This window comes from Miscanthus floridulus, chromosome 4 (assembly GCF_019320115.1).
Source record: "Miscanthus floridulus cultivar M001 chromosome 4, ASM1932011v1, whole genome shotgun sequence".
NCBI lineage: Eukaryota > Viridiplantae > Streptophyta > Magnoliopsida > Poales > Poaceae > Miscanthus > Miscanthus floridulus.
In genome coordinates this window covers 89,640,370-89,656,250 of record NC_089583.1, presented here as the reverse complement: position 1 = coordinate 89,656,250, position 15,881 = coordinate 89,640,370, and the positions used below count along the sequence as shown (strand labels likewise).

The following is a 15,881-nucleotide window of genomic DNA, read 5'->3' as shown; positions in this document are numbered from 1 at the left end:
GACTGTCACAAGACAAGGGAATAGAAAGAGAAAATTGGAAAGAGCCTGCAAACTGATTGTAAATCACAGGACTTTGTTTTGCACCAACTTATCACCTAGAAAAAGATGCCTCCTGAATCTATTGTAAATCTACCTTCAACCAACCCATCTTGTATCTGTCAATTGTGATCACCAAAACTGTATTGATATGATGTACCATTCTTGCTCTTTCTTCTCTAGAATATTCCTGTTGGTGCTTATAAGAGAAGGTTTGTTTGGATCGGAGCTCAGCATCAATTGTCACTGTCTGAGAACATGGTGAGCTCAAACAAGGGCAAAGTATGTGTAACTGGGGCTTCAGGCTTTATTGCCTCTTGGCTTATCAAACGGCTTCTCGAGTCTGGATATCATGTGGTAGGGACTGTCAGAGACCCAGGTATTTAATATCGTTACTTTTGTATCAATCCTCTTTATTACATTAATTCTTGTATATCAATTTTTGTATTATGAACTGTTCCTCTCTTTTTTTGTAACCTATAAGGAAATCACCAAAAAACGGCACACCTTTGGAAATTACCTGGTGCCAAAGAGAGGCTGCAAATTGTGCGAGCTGATCTGTTGGAAGAAGGGAGCTTTGACAATGCTGTGATGGACTGTGATGGCGTCTTCCACACTGCATCCCCTGTCCTCGCTAAATCTGATTCTAGTAGCAAGGCATGCCGCATTTCCTTTAAACATTTTGCTCTTTCATCAGTCATCATCATCATGCTACATACGCATCTGAATCATCCTACTACAGTCTTTTCGTTCAGGGTTTTGTGTATCAATTTGCTACTTTATTTTGGCTTTATAAGTTAAGATGGTTGTTCAAATTCTTGTTTCCTTCTACGGAAATGCATCTACCGTGAAGTTAAACCGTTTTCATGTGATATTTATGTTGCAGGAGGAAACGCTCGTTCCAGCAGTAAACGGTACTCTGAATGTGCTAAGATCATGCAAGAAGAACCCATTTCTGAAAAGGGTTGTTCTTACATCTTCATCATCTGCAGTGAGGATTAGGGATGATGATCAGCCTAATATCTCACTGGATGAAACAACATGGAGCTCTGTGCCACTCTGTGAAAAGATGCAGGTGATATATGGAACGATCCTACCTTCTTTTTGTGCATTACCATGTGACCGATCTCAAACCATGATCTGAAAAATGTCGTCGTCCCTTTTATTCATCCAAAGCTATGGTATGCCCTAGCGAAGGTATTTGCAGAGAAAGCGGCATGGGAATTTGCCAAGGAGAACAACATTGACCTTGTGACTGTCCTCCCATCATTCGTGATCGGGCCCAGTTTATCCCATGAATTATGTGTTACCGCTTCGGATGTCCTAGGCTTATTCCAAGGTATTCATTCATGTTCCTTGTCGCATCACCATTTAGCTCTGTTTTTTCATGTGTTAGGTTAAACACAAGAGGTATACTCAGCTACTCAAGTGAGTCCTAACGAAATGACCTTTATTCAGGTGACACGGCAAGGTTCAGTTCTTACGGAAGAATGGGATACGTTCACATCGACGATGTTGCCAGCAGCCATATCCTGGTGTACGAGGCCCCCGAGGCCACCGGGAGATACATGTGCAGCTCGGTGGTGCTGGACAACGACGAGCTGGTCTCCTTGCTCGCAAAACGATACCCGATATTCCCCATACCCCGGAGGTTAGTCGTTTGGATACGCGCCATTGACAGTCATGAAACCGAAGCTAAATCTCTGACTGAAATGCTGTAATTCCTCTGCAGACTGAACAGCCCTTACGGCAAGCAGTCGTATCAGCTGAACACGTCGAAGCTGCAGGGGCTGGGCATCAAGTTCAGAGGAGTGCAGGAGATGTTCGACGACTGTGTCCAGTCGCTCAAAGATCAGGGCCACCTGCTGGAGTGCCCCCTGTGATGAAGATTGAGGGAGGAAGAGGTCTTGTCCCCGACAAGAACAGGCCATGCTCTTTCAAAAAGACAAGAACAGGCCATAGCCAAACACAGTTAGCTTGCCTGCCAATTTGTTTCAATAATTCCATGTCATGTCAGCGTCCTTGCGTGAACTGCTGCTGTCAGTTTATCGCTCACGGAATCTTTAGAAAGAAAAGGTCATAGCTCACGGGTTCTACGACTGCATGAATAAAATTTCACGCTCGCCATTTGCTTTACCATTTTTTGTTCGTTTTGCGAACTTCCATTTGCTGTATATGATTGTGGTTGTTGCCTTGTCGGTGAGAACTGGTACGGCGCGCTAGGATAAACGGGGCGAGCGCCTCGCAGATCATTCTTCGCTGAAGTGCGACTGCAAATACCGAACGCCGTGTGCCGGTTCGGATAGACAAATGGCTCCACGATCTGAATCATTGGATGATAAATCCGTACAGATTGTCCCCACTGATTTCACTGGATGGCACTGACATCAATTCATAATCTCAATCCCAAATTCCCAAATGCAAAGCCACAAAATAAAATGTACAGTATTTCAAGCCGCAAAGAAAATGTACAGTATTTCAAGCCACAGTTCCTGCCTCAAAAGTCAAAACTAGCCACGAGTCAAGACCACACCTGTATTTACATGCACACCCAAAACCCCAACAGACCCATTTTAGGATTTAGGTTCTGCACAATAAATAGATCACCGACCCAAAACATTCCTTCTCTAACAGCGAAGGCAAAGGAAGCGCCCCCGAGCACCGCCTGCATCCCTCCCCGCCGAGCTCCACCCACCTCCCTCCCCGTCGAGCTCCGCCCGCCTCTCTGCATGTGCCGCCCGCCCCCCTCCCCGCCTCGCCGCCGTCGGCGGTGTAACATCCCAGGTGTTTGTCACCAGTTAAGCAATGGGTTGGAGCTCAAACATGACATGTTAAGTGGTGATAACGGTGTCAAGATCAATTCTACAAGAGCGAGCTCCAACTTAAACTTGGGCAACACACCTTTGCTTGCTTATTGGCCCTTTTCAGATATATACCTAAGTAATGTTGAAGGTGCTTCTTTCATGTGCCTCACATCAATTTCCACCCACATGAATGATTGGAAAAGTTTCATGGAGTTTGGAATCAACAAGTCACATGAAATGATAAGTTATAATCTTTCTTGGATTGCTTTATTAAGTGAATGAAATGATAGGTCATCAAACAAACATTGCAACCTTGCTCAAACATCTCTACTTACACTCATGAACAAAAGTTATTAAGGGTTCGTGTTGAGCGGAGGACAAGAAAATACCTCAATCGGTCTAAAACTTGGATTTAAGCTTTACCGTGATGCTACTTTGACCTATGTTGACCAATCACTTATACTACTTGCATGGAGCTGCACCTTAAATCAAAGTTGAAGTTTGAGTAGAGTAGAGCAAACTTGGTTTTTTGACCAAGAGCTAGATCATCTTGTAAGCAAGTCAAACTGAGGCTCGAACTTTGAATCTACTGCCGTTTTCAGGGTCCAAAAATCTGCTGTCTCTGTAACTGAAAACTGAAGTTTCAGTTTCGTGAGCCCCACTTTGAAGCTCTCTATGTTCCAATATAATCCGAGTTAGACCTTAAACCTTTAAGAAAATTTGTAGTCCTCATATAGATATACAATATTTGTTACTACCGATTGTGCCATTACTAAACGGTTTAGAAGATTGTGAGGCGACAAAATTGAGGTTCAGTCGGTTTTCACGCATTTTTGAGCTAGCCTGAAGTTTTTGAATGTGTCCGACCGGCCGCAGCACTTCCCTGCCGCGTGGCCTCCCGCGCTTGCGCCCGTTCGCCACCTTGCCTCCATGTGCTTGAAAGCCGAGCGCCTGAGCTCCACTCCGCACTCGCTTCCCCTCGCCTCAACCGCTCTCCCAGCGCTCGCCTCGTTGCCTTGTGCTCGCCATAGCCATGGACAGCAAGCCGAACTCCATTGCCGCTGTTATTCCTCCTCCGTCGAACATCCTTGCAGCTCCCATTCGCATCCACCTTAGCCGCTCCCTGCTCCACAGCCCTTTCGCGCCCTCCTCCTTCACCTTAGCTCAGCCGCAGCTCCTCTCTGCTGGGCTGCCGCCATGCGAGCCTGTTGGCGCTAGCGGTTGCCGTGGCCGGGCCACCTCAGGCCGCCTACCGGCCATCAGTGGCCACCGGCGAGTGCGCGCGGGCCTCCCGGTGCTCCGCCGCCGCTCCACCATCGCCGACGAGCCCCCTACGACCGTCACCGACGAGCCACAGTGCCTCCTCTGCTTCCTAATCCCGTCAGGGACTTCGTCCTCAAATTCGACTAAAGGGAAGGGCCTAAATGCAATGTCATTGACTCAAGTGAATAGTGCCTCGAGGGACCTATTTGTTGTAAATCGGGTGAAACTTTGGAAATTCATAGTAAATCGTAGAAAATTCGTAAAATAGTAAATGAGGGCTTTTTGGAATCCTTGTGAAATTCTCTATGCACTAGATCTATAATATGTCAGGTTTTAGTTTAAAGTTTTAGCTGTAAAAATGGATTTGTGCAGTCAGGGTTTGAATGCTAGTCTTACTTGTTTTTTTTATAACTGCAGTTGATGTGCTCAAATAAATGTGAAATTTTTGTGGAGTGCTACTAAGGTGATTGTTGTTGTCTGGTAAAAATTTCATGAGTTTAGGATTTATAGTTTAAGCGTTATAAAAATAACAAATGCCCTGTTTTGATTTGCTCCTATTCTGAACAGTTCTGCATGTTTGAATTAATTGGCTCAGTTAAGTTATGAATCATGATTTGATGACAATACATGAGTTTTAGTACTTTTCTTAAGCTTTCCAAAAAGTTAAATATCATGATTTTTGGCTAAGTAGATCTTGAGTTATACTTGCTTAAATCTCTGTGGCTGTTTCTGCCCAAACCCAGACAGGGTTTCCTTGTTCTTCACTGTGGGGCCTTCTTACTAGTAGAATTAGCTTTAGGTGTTTACAACAAAGTTGTTTAGAATTTGCTAAGCTTTCTAAAAAGTCCAGAACCACATTTATTGGACATGGATAACTCTATTTATAGCTGTTTAAAGTGGCATGTCAGTTTCTGTCTATGTTTTTGATAGAGATGCAATTATTGGATTAATTGACCCTTCTAACTGTAGAATCATCTTAATATGAGAATAAGAAAGTTGTAGGTAACTTCCTAAGCTTTTCAAAAAGTTATGGTTCATGTTTGTTGGAGGTCTAGAACTCCAGTTATGCTTCTCTGAAGTTTCTATCAGTTTTCTATACCACTGCTGTTGGGCTGGATTTGCAGTTTTGCTTGTGCAATTATTTTCGTGGTGTAAATGATGTTTGCTATGGTTGTAGTGAATACAAAAGTTGTAGAAAATTTCATGATCTTGCTTGTGTTCAAATTGTAAGGTCATAGGCCAGATAGTGTAGGAGTTACATGACTTTTAAGTCTTCTGTCAGGTTTTGATTTTAGTCTGAGTAGATCTGAAAGATGCTAGGGTTTGATCTAGTTAGGATCTGAATGAGTTTTTGGTGATAATAACAAAGTTGTAGATAATTCATGTATCTAGCTCCTGTTAAAATTTGGTGGTATTTGGCCTTGTGGTTTGTGAGTTATGCCTGTTTAAAGTTGGGTTACAGAATTGATTACTCTCTGCCTTGTTTAGACCAGTTTCTGTAAATGGGTATATTTGGCTTAGTTAACTTGAGAATCATGCTAAGATGATTAAATATCAATTGTCGAAAATTTCATAAGCTTTCCATAATGTCTTCTTGCAAGTCATTTGGATTTGTGTAACTTCCAGTTATAGCTAAATCTTGTAGCTGCTATTTGCATGTCCAGAAATTGACAGATTCCCATTTTTGTTGTTTGCTTGTATATTGCTAAGTGTGGCTCATTCCTTTGATGATGGTTGAGTTAGAGTACCTAAGATCTTGGGAAACTTATGTCATGCTTGGTGTTGACATCTTCCTTGCTATCGTGGCATGATAAATTGTGCGATATTTATAGTAAACAATGTGAAGTGCTTGTGCATGTTAATGTAACCTTGTGCTTGTCTTACTTACTACATGCGATGCATTGCCTATTGCACTTCCATGTACTCATACACATGCATCTTGCATCTCATTTAGGTACGCTAGATGAACCACGTGAAGGATGTGATGTGGGGTCAAACCCGAAGACGGTGTTTGGTGGATCTATCTCGAAGATGGAAGGACTAAGCAAGTGCTAGGACCGGAGATGTCACCAAGTCGGTGCAAGCTAACTGAACTGACTTGTGTCGGATCCCAGGCAAGCCCCGGAGCATTATAAGTCTCCCAGTAATTTACAAATGTTTACTTACGTATTTATGATTGATGCATTAGGTTATAAGAGTTGAATGAAACCACTTGATGCATGTACATTCCTTGTCCAGATATTAACCCTTTAACTGGTATAGGTCTAGGATCGAATATATGCTTAGCCATGCTTAGACCGGTAGAAGTCGGGTGATGTCCTGTCACCTGCGAGATATAGGTGGATACCGGAGCACGGTTGGCTATATCTGCTATCGTGGAACAGAACCATGAGGTAAAAGTAAATCGAGACCGGACGGGAGGTAGATAGAGAAGCAACAAGACATGGAGGTCTTGGGTGTGGATCTATCCCCGTCTGTGTCGATTAAGGACCGTACCGTTGTTGGCGCTTCTGATAAGATTGAACGCATGCCTCTCACTTAGCTGGCCGGATAACTCGTTCCGACCGTGAAGCCGAGTAATTCAACTCAGGCCGGGAACCGTTCTGTTGTGCGCTCCTTCCGGGGAACGATCAGACTGAGCCCAAGGGCAGGCTTGGCCTGAGCATCCTGGCATCTGGTGTTCCAGATTGTGCGGCGCGGTACGGACCCGCAAAATGTGTACCTGAGTTGTACCAAAGGTGACCTAAGGTGACCATTGATCTGGTCTGCCTGGGTTTGTGTTAGGAATAAATTCCCAGCTAGTTGAAATCGATTCGAATCGCCGTCTCTCCCGGATAGTGAGAAACTTGGCTAGTCCCAACATCGTAGTAATTGGATTATGGAATGTGATGGTTCAGATGAACATGGAATTACTATACCTGCTATGGTTACTATTGTATGCTCTAAAAAGATATACCACATGTTTGGCACAGGATAGTTGCTAATCTAGAGATGGATAGTTCTAATTAACTTGATTACAGAATTATAATTGTATAATTGAGTTAATCGCATTTTATGCAAAATGTTGTCAAGCTACCTCCACTTATAAAGCCTTGCATACTCCTTGGAGTCAATTTTATTTCTGGTTATGACGGGTAAGTCTAGCTGAGTACATTCGAGTACTCAAGGGTTTATCCCACCATGTTGCAGGTGCAGGTTTTGACCTGCTGAGGATGGTGGCTAACCACCGGTGGGCTCGGTGACTCTATATTCACTTCTCATCTACATGCTTTTGTCTGAGGATAGTCACTTATGCTAGCAATGTATTTGGAACTCATTAATGAAATCCTTCGAAAGCAATGTTGTTTTCACTAATCGGTTTTGAAATCCAAACTTGTATTATTATTTATGAATCTATTTGTAATATTATTTCCGCTGCAACTCTGCGTATGTGATGTGTATTTGCTTAATCACGCGATCTTGGTTGTGATGTTGATTTACCGAGGTCCTGCTGTGACACTCGGCGGACTACCGGGTTTATATAAGTGAGAGTATGCGCGTGTCAACGTGTTAAGCTGGGGACAGCCATACTTGATCTTGTATAAATTGGGCGGTTCTGTCACAGCTGGTATCAGAGCGAGATTAAGCATAATACTGTCATGTACGTCGTTTTAAAAATAAAGTTTTGGTTTTAAAAAAAAGCCTATTTTGACTAAAACTTTAGCGATAGGCAAATTTGTCAAAACTTAATTGCAAAACTATGCTAGCGACATCCTCCTTTATGCCCAGTTAAGGAGTATTAGGTGGCCATCTAAGTACTAACTTTGGGGGATGTACTTTATTGCATTTTTTCTTTCGTCGTCCATACGGCGTGCTATTGTATGGATGCCATTCACTTGAATGGTAATGTATGGATCAATTGCCTCTACGCCCAGGTAAGTGTGAGTTGTGAGAGCATGACCGTCCAACTATCGGTCTAGGGAAGAGTTAGCTATGGTTACTGGAATATTTACATGTTACACACATGTATATATGAAGGTACTTAATTGCGGGTATATTTATCGGGTAGCTATGGATATCAAAGTATATACATCTGGGGATGTGTATATGGAGAGTATCTTAGTTTACCGCTTTCATTGTGTGCTTATTTATCTCTTGTGGGATGGGCTGCAATGAGTTTGCCTGCAGGTATGCTAACCATGAATGCGTAGATTGAATATAGCTAACGACTAGCTATATATCGAGAGAGTACGTGTTATGCCACCGACATAGAACATGATTGCCGCCTTAGGCTGGCAATTTTGTGAGGACGAATAGGACGAGCATGTATCATGATTGTGCTTGTGCATAAATATGCTTCCCTCACCTTGTTCTAATACTAAGTAACTTGTGATCAATGTGATGCTACTATCTTCCTTGTGTGAAGCTAGACAAAGTGCCTTGTTCCATGCCGCTTGAATAGCTGTGCTTGAAGATAGTGTGTGATTAGCTTTACCTTGAATGTTTGCTTCCAAAGGAAATAGATGACAAAGTTAATAGTTAGCAAAAGGTTCACCCCTTTAAAAACTAAATTGCTAAATGTAAGTAAAACTTGTTTTGTAGAGATATCCACCTACTCAGTAAAAAGGAAATAAAAGATAACAATACTTTACCACCATGTTTTGCATGATATGTATAGCGGTGTTGTTGTAGGTGACTAGTTGTTAGGTGTGAGCTTTGTGCTTAGTAATAGTCGCTTAAGCTGATTAGATTGAGTATTTCGAAATGCTTCCTTAAGACCATGATGTAGGTGCGGATGCTCGTAATCTAGATAGTGCCGTAGCTGTCACTCCTTTTGTCCTCGGAAAGCATATGAGTGTTGAAGAGCGCTATCCTAGAACAACGTCTAAGTTTTGGTAATCTCATGGTTGTCGTTTTCAATTAAGTTCTCTCTTAGGAGCCTGAGCCTGTTCCCTGTGGTTGCTGGCCCTTGAGTGTTGCGCTACAAGGACCTTTATCCATGCCTTTGCTTGACCTTAGGCCCAAGCTTAGTTTCCATGATTTCTTGCATGTGTCGTGGTTGTCCCACTCTTGTGTGGAAGGACCTTGCTCTGAAATCCTTGTCGGACTTCATTGCTCCTTCTTCTACAGATGATCTGGTGCAACGCTAATCGCTATCTACCCTGGCTTTGGAACCTTATCCTCGTAGATCCTATCATTGCTTTATCAACTAAATCCTTAGTCAGTGCCTTATCTCTATTCCTCGAATCTCGTTTGTTTTGTCCCCAACTCTTTCAAGTCTCTGAATATTTATCAGTCTTGATCTTATGTTGCTGCTCGACAAGACCAAATCTCAGGGTAATCATTATCTGGTAATCACTTGGTGGACACAAGGCGTATATGGAAATTCAGCAAGAGTCTCCTGCTTAGTTGCCTTCGACAATTAGGCTATGCTCTCTCGTGCTGTGTTTTAATCTTTGGATCCCCTGCTTATTGACTCCCAACCTTGTGACTACCTTTGTTTGCTATCCCTCCTTCGTATTGTGCTTGCTCTTATGCAACCCAATTTGTGCCATGTGAGATTTCTTGTGGGCTGTATGTTCAGTAATGGTGCCATAATTAGCAATCTATGGTGCCGTGACGAAACCAAGAGCCCCCTGTGGGTGCACACACAAGGCTATGCTACTCAGCACGCGCTGGTATCGAGGTTTCTAGTTGTGATCCATTACAGAACTACACCGATATGTTATTTTCATGGAGCTCTTCCTTGGTTATCTCTTCTTATCGTGTCAGAAGATCTGTATGTCGAACTAAATGCAATAGGACTTCCTTCTGGAGTCATCCAATGGTTAACTTTTGAAGAACAGGTCACTAACAGGAACATAAATAGACTGCAAGAGGTGGTAGACAAGTGACTCTACTCGACATGACTGTCCCAGTAATGACGTCGGTCATCTAGTGAGCAGCTTATGTCCTTTTCGTTGGATCAGAAAGGTGCACCACACTTAAGGTTGAACAAGTTATTAGTCGGATGATAAAGGGACCAAGATATTATGTGCTGTAATAGGTCACCTGGTATATATGAGTTCCTGTCCAAGTTCTCAATCTTTAGGTGCATAAGGATCACGTAGACGAACCGACCTTCTTTGGTGTGACCCATTTCTGCTGACTTCAATGGCGACCATCTGTATGCTTCGACCACAATTTTTATTATTAAGAGTGAAGATTTGGAACCTTTTTAGTGTTGAGGGACAACTGATTAGTTACCAGTAGGAAAGTTAGTCTTTAGTTAGGTAACGACTATTTGGTAACTACGAAGACCAGATCTCACAGAATAATGCTAAGCAAAGAAACAACAAGGACGTTCAGCAATGCAAGATGTTGTATCAGCTAAGTGAAGAACTAGAGAAAGCATATCCCTAGTTTCGATCAACATCATTGTGCCCCTAGGTACCACAAATGGATTTTCTTCAAGGCTCTATTGGACGAGGTGCCAGAGAATATTCAAAAATGGTTCCTTATCTATATAGGGATGCCCTCCATGTGGAGTAATGCTTTGTGCCCTGTGAAGATAGCCCACAAGTCCAATGTTTGTGCATCGTTGAGTTGGTGTCTAAATCAATGGTTGAGGTTGTTTCCTAAGAGGCATGTAAGGAAAACCCTAGCCTCCATCCTCAGCGAGAAAGCTACCGTGGTTATAAAGGAAGAACGAGAAATCTATCCAGATATTGTGGCACTAAACCGGTTATCTTCAAGCCAGGCAATTAGTGACTCAAACTAAGTTGGATTGACCCCAAACTTGGTGATCTCATTCCTTGCTTAGGATCCTTCAATGTCTTAGGTTGGTTTGAGTATTGGTTGAGTGAAACATTGGATTTGAGAGATATCTTGTCGGCTCGATTTGCTGTCGTTATAGAACAGAGCAATTTTGGTAGATGAATGGTTTGGATGGTCAAATGGTGTCCGGTTGAGTTGAATTTTGGTGAGTAGTTAGAAGACCCATGGATCTACATGCCCACCAAAATTTGTGCATATTGGAGCATTAGTTTGTGAAATATGAATAGAAAACCAAAGGGTACAGAATCTGCAATTTCGCTATGATGGCGATCATCCTTTGCATTAGAAGGTTGTGTTTGTAATTCATGCCAAGAAATTACAACTTGTAGGTGTATTGCTGTTAGACAACCCTCCATACCCTTGAGAACACTAATTGCACCCCTATGTGCCTTGCTTTTGCCCTCTTACATCAACAATGCGTGAGCAGTCAAGGTGTTCTAGAAGTCAAATTGTGCCCTCACGATTCAAAAGTAATTGGAAAAGCGTCAAACCATAGATTTTGGATTTTTGGTTTTTGAGATATTGATTGGCCTAAGAATGAAAGCCTTGACGTCAAATATAGTTTAAGAAAGCTGGTTTTGCTACGATGCAAGTCAACCCAACTTGCTGTGCAACTGCACCCCGAAGGCAAATTGTACTCAACCTGCTTGGTAGTGAACTAGTCCCTAGTTTTGTGATTACTTGCAACTTGTGTTGTCCTCCAAGCCTTGCTAACATCCTTCTGCGTCAATGGTTCTCCAATGCTAACATGCCTTTGGTACCTTATATGTGTTTTCACCCAAGAGGTTGCATCAGATTCAACCCAGATCACTGTTGCAACTTGGATCCAAAGGCTCCCTAAAGAATGATCATCGAGAACATTGGGCCAACAGAGTCAGCTATCACATTCACCGCTCACTCAACGGACTTAGATAATACGGTGTGGTCATCAGAAAAAGAGAACTGCACACATGGAACCATTGCAACGAGTATCCTACAGGAGATTATGATCTAGTGCAAAGTCCATATGGTCTGTGCTATATCCACTAGGGAAGTAGATGTTACAAGTATTTAGTCTACGCTTGTATCACTCTTCGTACATCGAGGATGAAGTACGCAGGACCGTGCTATCTTGGATTCCTCCCAATGTAGTTATGCTTTATGGACACCAATGAAGAAAATTCTTCAGACCAAACTTACTACGAAGAGCAAGTATCAAAAAGTGTCTTGACCCAATTAGCCTCTCTGATACTCCAAAGTTAAGTAGCCTAATGCTATCACTGATGTTGGAAACTGGTTGACATGTTTCTCTTCTCTTAAAAGTCTATTGCACCGAATCTCGGGACGCGATTCCTTTAAGGGGGGAGGGCTGTAACACCCCAGGTGTTTGTCACCAGTTAAGCAATGGGTTGGAGCTCAAACATGACATGTTAAGTGGTGATGACGGTGTCAAGATCAATTCTACAAGAGCGAGCTCCAACTTAAACTTGGGCAACACACCTTTGCTTGCTTATTGGCCCTTTTCAGATATATACCTAAGTAATGTTGAAGGTGCTTCTTTCATGTGCCTCACATCAATTTCCACCCACATGAATGATTGGAAAAGTTTCATGGAGTTTGGAATCAACAAGTCACATGAAATGATAAGTTATAATCTTTCTTGGATTGCTTTATTAAGTGAATGAAATGATAGGTCATCAAACAAACATTGCAACCTTGCTCAAACATCTCTACTTACACTCATGAACAAAAGTTATTAAGGGTTCGTGTTGAGCGGAGGACAAGAAAATACCTCAATCGGTCTAAAACTTGGATTTAAGCTTTACCGTGATGCTACTTTGACCTATGTTGACCAATCACTTATACTGCTTGCATGGAGCTACACCTTAAATCAAAGTTGAAGTTTGAGTAGAGTAGAGCAAACTTGGTTTTTTGACCAAGAGCTAGATCATCTTGTAAGCAAGTCAAACTGAGGCTCGAACTTTGAATCTACTACCGTTTTCAGGGTCCAAAAATCTGCTGTCTCTGTAACTGAAAACTGAAGTTTCAGTTTCGTGAGCCCCACTTTGAAGCTCTCTATGTTCCAATATAATCCGAGTTAGACCTTAAACCTTTAAGAAAATTTGTAGTCCTCATATAGATATACAATATTTGTTACTACCGATTGTGCCATTACTAAACGGTTTAGAAGATTGTGAGGCGACAAAATTGAGGTTCAGTCGGTTTTCACGCATTTTTGAGCTAGCCTGAAGTTTTTGAATGTGTCCGACCGGCCGCAGCACTTCCCTGCCGCGTGGCCTCCCGCGCTTGCGCCCGTTCGCCACCTTGCCTCCATGTGCTTGAAAGCCGAGCGCCTGAGCTCCACTCCGCACTCGCTTCCCCTCGCCTCAACCGCTCTCCCAGCGCTCGCCTCGTTGCCTTGTGCTCGCCATAGCCATGGACAGCAAGCCGAACTCCATTGCCGCTGTTATTCCTCCTCCGTCGAACATCCTTGCAGCTCCCATTCGCATCCACCTTAGCCGCTCCCTGCTCCACAGCCCTTTCGCGCCCTCCTCCTTCACCTTAGCTCAGCCGCAGCTCCTCTCTGCTGGGCTGCCGCCATGCGAGCCTGTTGGCGCTAGCGGTTGCCGTGGCCGGGCCACCTCAGGCCGCCTACCGGCCATCAGTGGCCACCGGCGAGTGCGCGCGGGCCTCCCGGTGCTCCGCCGCCGCTCCACCATCGCCGACGAGCCCCCTACGACCGTCACCGACGAGCCACAGTGCCTCCTCTGCTTCCTAATCCCGTCAGGGACTTCGTCCTCAAATTCGACTAAAGGGAAGGGCCTAAATGCAATGTCATTGACTCAAGTGAATAGTGCCTCGAGGGACCTATTTGTTGTAAATCGGGTGAAACTTTGGAAATTCATAGTAAATCGTAGAAAATTCGTAAAATAGTAAATGAGGGCTTTTTGGAATCCTTGTGAAATTCTCTATGCACTAGATCTATAATATGTCAGGTTTTAGTTTAAAGTTTTAGCTGTAAAAATGGACTTGTGCAGTCAGGGTTTGAATGCTAGTCTTACTTGTTTTTTTTATAACTGCAGTTGATGTGCTCAAATAAAAGTGAAATTTTTGTGGAGTGCTACTAAGGTGATTGTTGTTGTCTGGTAAAAATTTCATGAGTTTAGGATTTATAGTTTAAGAGTTATAAAAATAACAAATGCCCTGTTTTGATTTGCTCCTATTCTGAACAGTTCTGCATGTTTGAATTAATTGGCTCAGTTAAGTTATGAATCATGATTTGATGACAATACATGAGTTTTAGTACTTTTCTTAAGCTTTCCAAAAAGTTAAATATCATGATTTTTGGCTAAGTAGATCTTGAGTTATACTTGCTTAAATCTCTGTGACTGTTTTCTGCCCAAACCCAGACAGGGTTTCCTTGTTCTCACTGTGGGGCCTTCTTACTAGTAGAATTAGCTTTAGGTGTTTACAACAAAGTTGTTTAGAATTTGCTAAGCTTTCTAAAAAGTCCAGAACCACATTTATTGGACATGGATAACTCCATTTATAGCTGTTTAAAGTGGCATGTCAGTTTCTGTCTATGTTTTTGATAGAGATGCAATTATTGGATTAATTGACCCTTCTAACTGTAGAATCATCTTAATATGAGAATAATAAAGTTGTAGGTAACTTCCTAAGCTTTTCAAAAAGTTATGGTTCATGTTTGTTGGAGGTCTAGAACTCCAGTTATGCTTCTCTGAAGTTTCTATCAGTTTTCTATACCACTGCTGTTGGGCTGGATTTGCAGTTTTGCTTGTGCAATTATTTTCGTGGTGTAAATGATGTTTGCTATGGTTGTAGTGAATACAAAAGTTGTAGCAAATTTCATGATCTTGCTTGTGTTCAAATTGTAAGGTCATAGGCCAGATAGTGTAGGAGTTACATGACTTTTAAGTCTTCTGTCAGGTTTTGATTTTAGTCTGAGTAGATCTGAAAGATGCTAGGGTTTGATCTAGTTAGGATCTGAATGAGTTTTTGGTGATAATAACAAAGTTGTAGATAATTCATGTATCTAGCTCCTGTTAAAATTTGGTGGTATTTGGCCTTGTGGTTTGTGAGTTATGCCTGTTTAAAGTTGGGTTACAGAATTGATTACTCTCTGCCTTGTTTAGACCAGTTTCTGTAAATGGGTATATTTGGCTTAGTTAACTTGAGAATCATGCTAAGATGATTAAATATCAATTGTCGAAAATTTCATAAGCTTTCCAGAATGTCTTCTTGCAAGTCATTTGGATTTGTGTAACTCCAGTTATAGCTAAATCTTGTAGCTGCTATTTGCATGTCCAGAAATTGACAGATTCCCATTTTTGTTGTTTGCTTGTATATTGCTAAGTGTGGCTCATACCTTTGATGATGGTTGAGTTAGAGTACCTAAGATCTTGGGAAACTTATGTCATGCTTGGTGTTGACATCTTCCTTGCTATCGTGGCATGATAAATTGTGCGATATTTATAGTAAACAATGTGAAGTGCTTGTGCATGTTAATGTAACCTTGTGCTTGTCTTACTTACTATATGCGATGCATTGCCTATTGCACTTCCATGTACTCATACATATGCATCTTGCATCTCATTTAGGTACGCTAGATGAACCACGTGAAGGATGTGATGTGGGGTCAAACCCGAAGACGGTGTTTGGTGGATCTATCTCGAAGATGGAAGGACTAAGCAAGTGCTAGGACCGGAGATGTCACCAAGTCGGTGCAAGCTAACTGAACTGACTTGTGTCGGATCCCAGGCAAGCCCCGGAGCATTATAAGTCTCCCAGTAATTTATAAATGTTTACTTACGTATTTATGATTGATGCATTAGGTTATAAGAGTTGAATGAAACCACTTGATGCATGTGCATTCCTTGTCCAGATATTAACCCTTTAACCGGTATAGGTCTAGGATCGAATATATGCTTAGCCATGCTTAGACCGGTAGAAGTCGGGTGATGTCCTGTCACCTGCGAGATATAG

General features: G+C 42.4%; 1 protein-coding gene across 1 annotated transcript; it reads left to right on the top strand.

Moving 5' to 3' along the window:
• The first annotated feature begins 190 nt into the window (after nt 1-190).
• On the top strand, nt 191-2,145 carry LOC136552049 (tetraketide alpha-pyrone reductase 1-like). The gene is given in 7 exon segments (XM_066543599.1): nt 191-233; nt 236-415; nt 521-693; nt 923-1,111; nt 1,213-1,375; nt 1,495-1,687; nt 1,769-2,145. Coding segments are annotated over 7 exon segments (1,092 nt in total). The 3' UTR covers nt 1,920-2,145.
• The last annotated feature ends 13,736 nt before the right edge of the window (nt 2,146-15,881 follow it).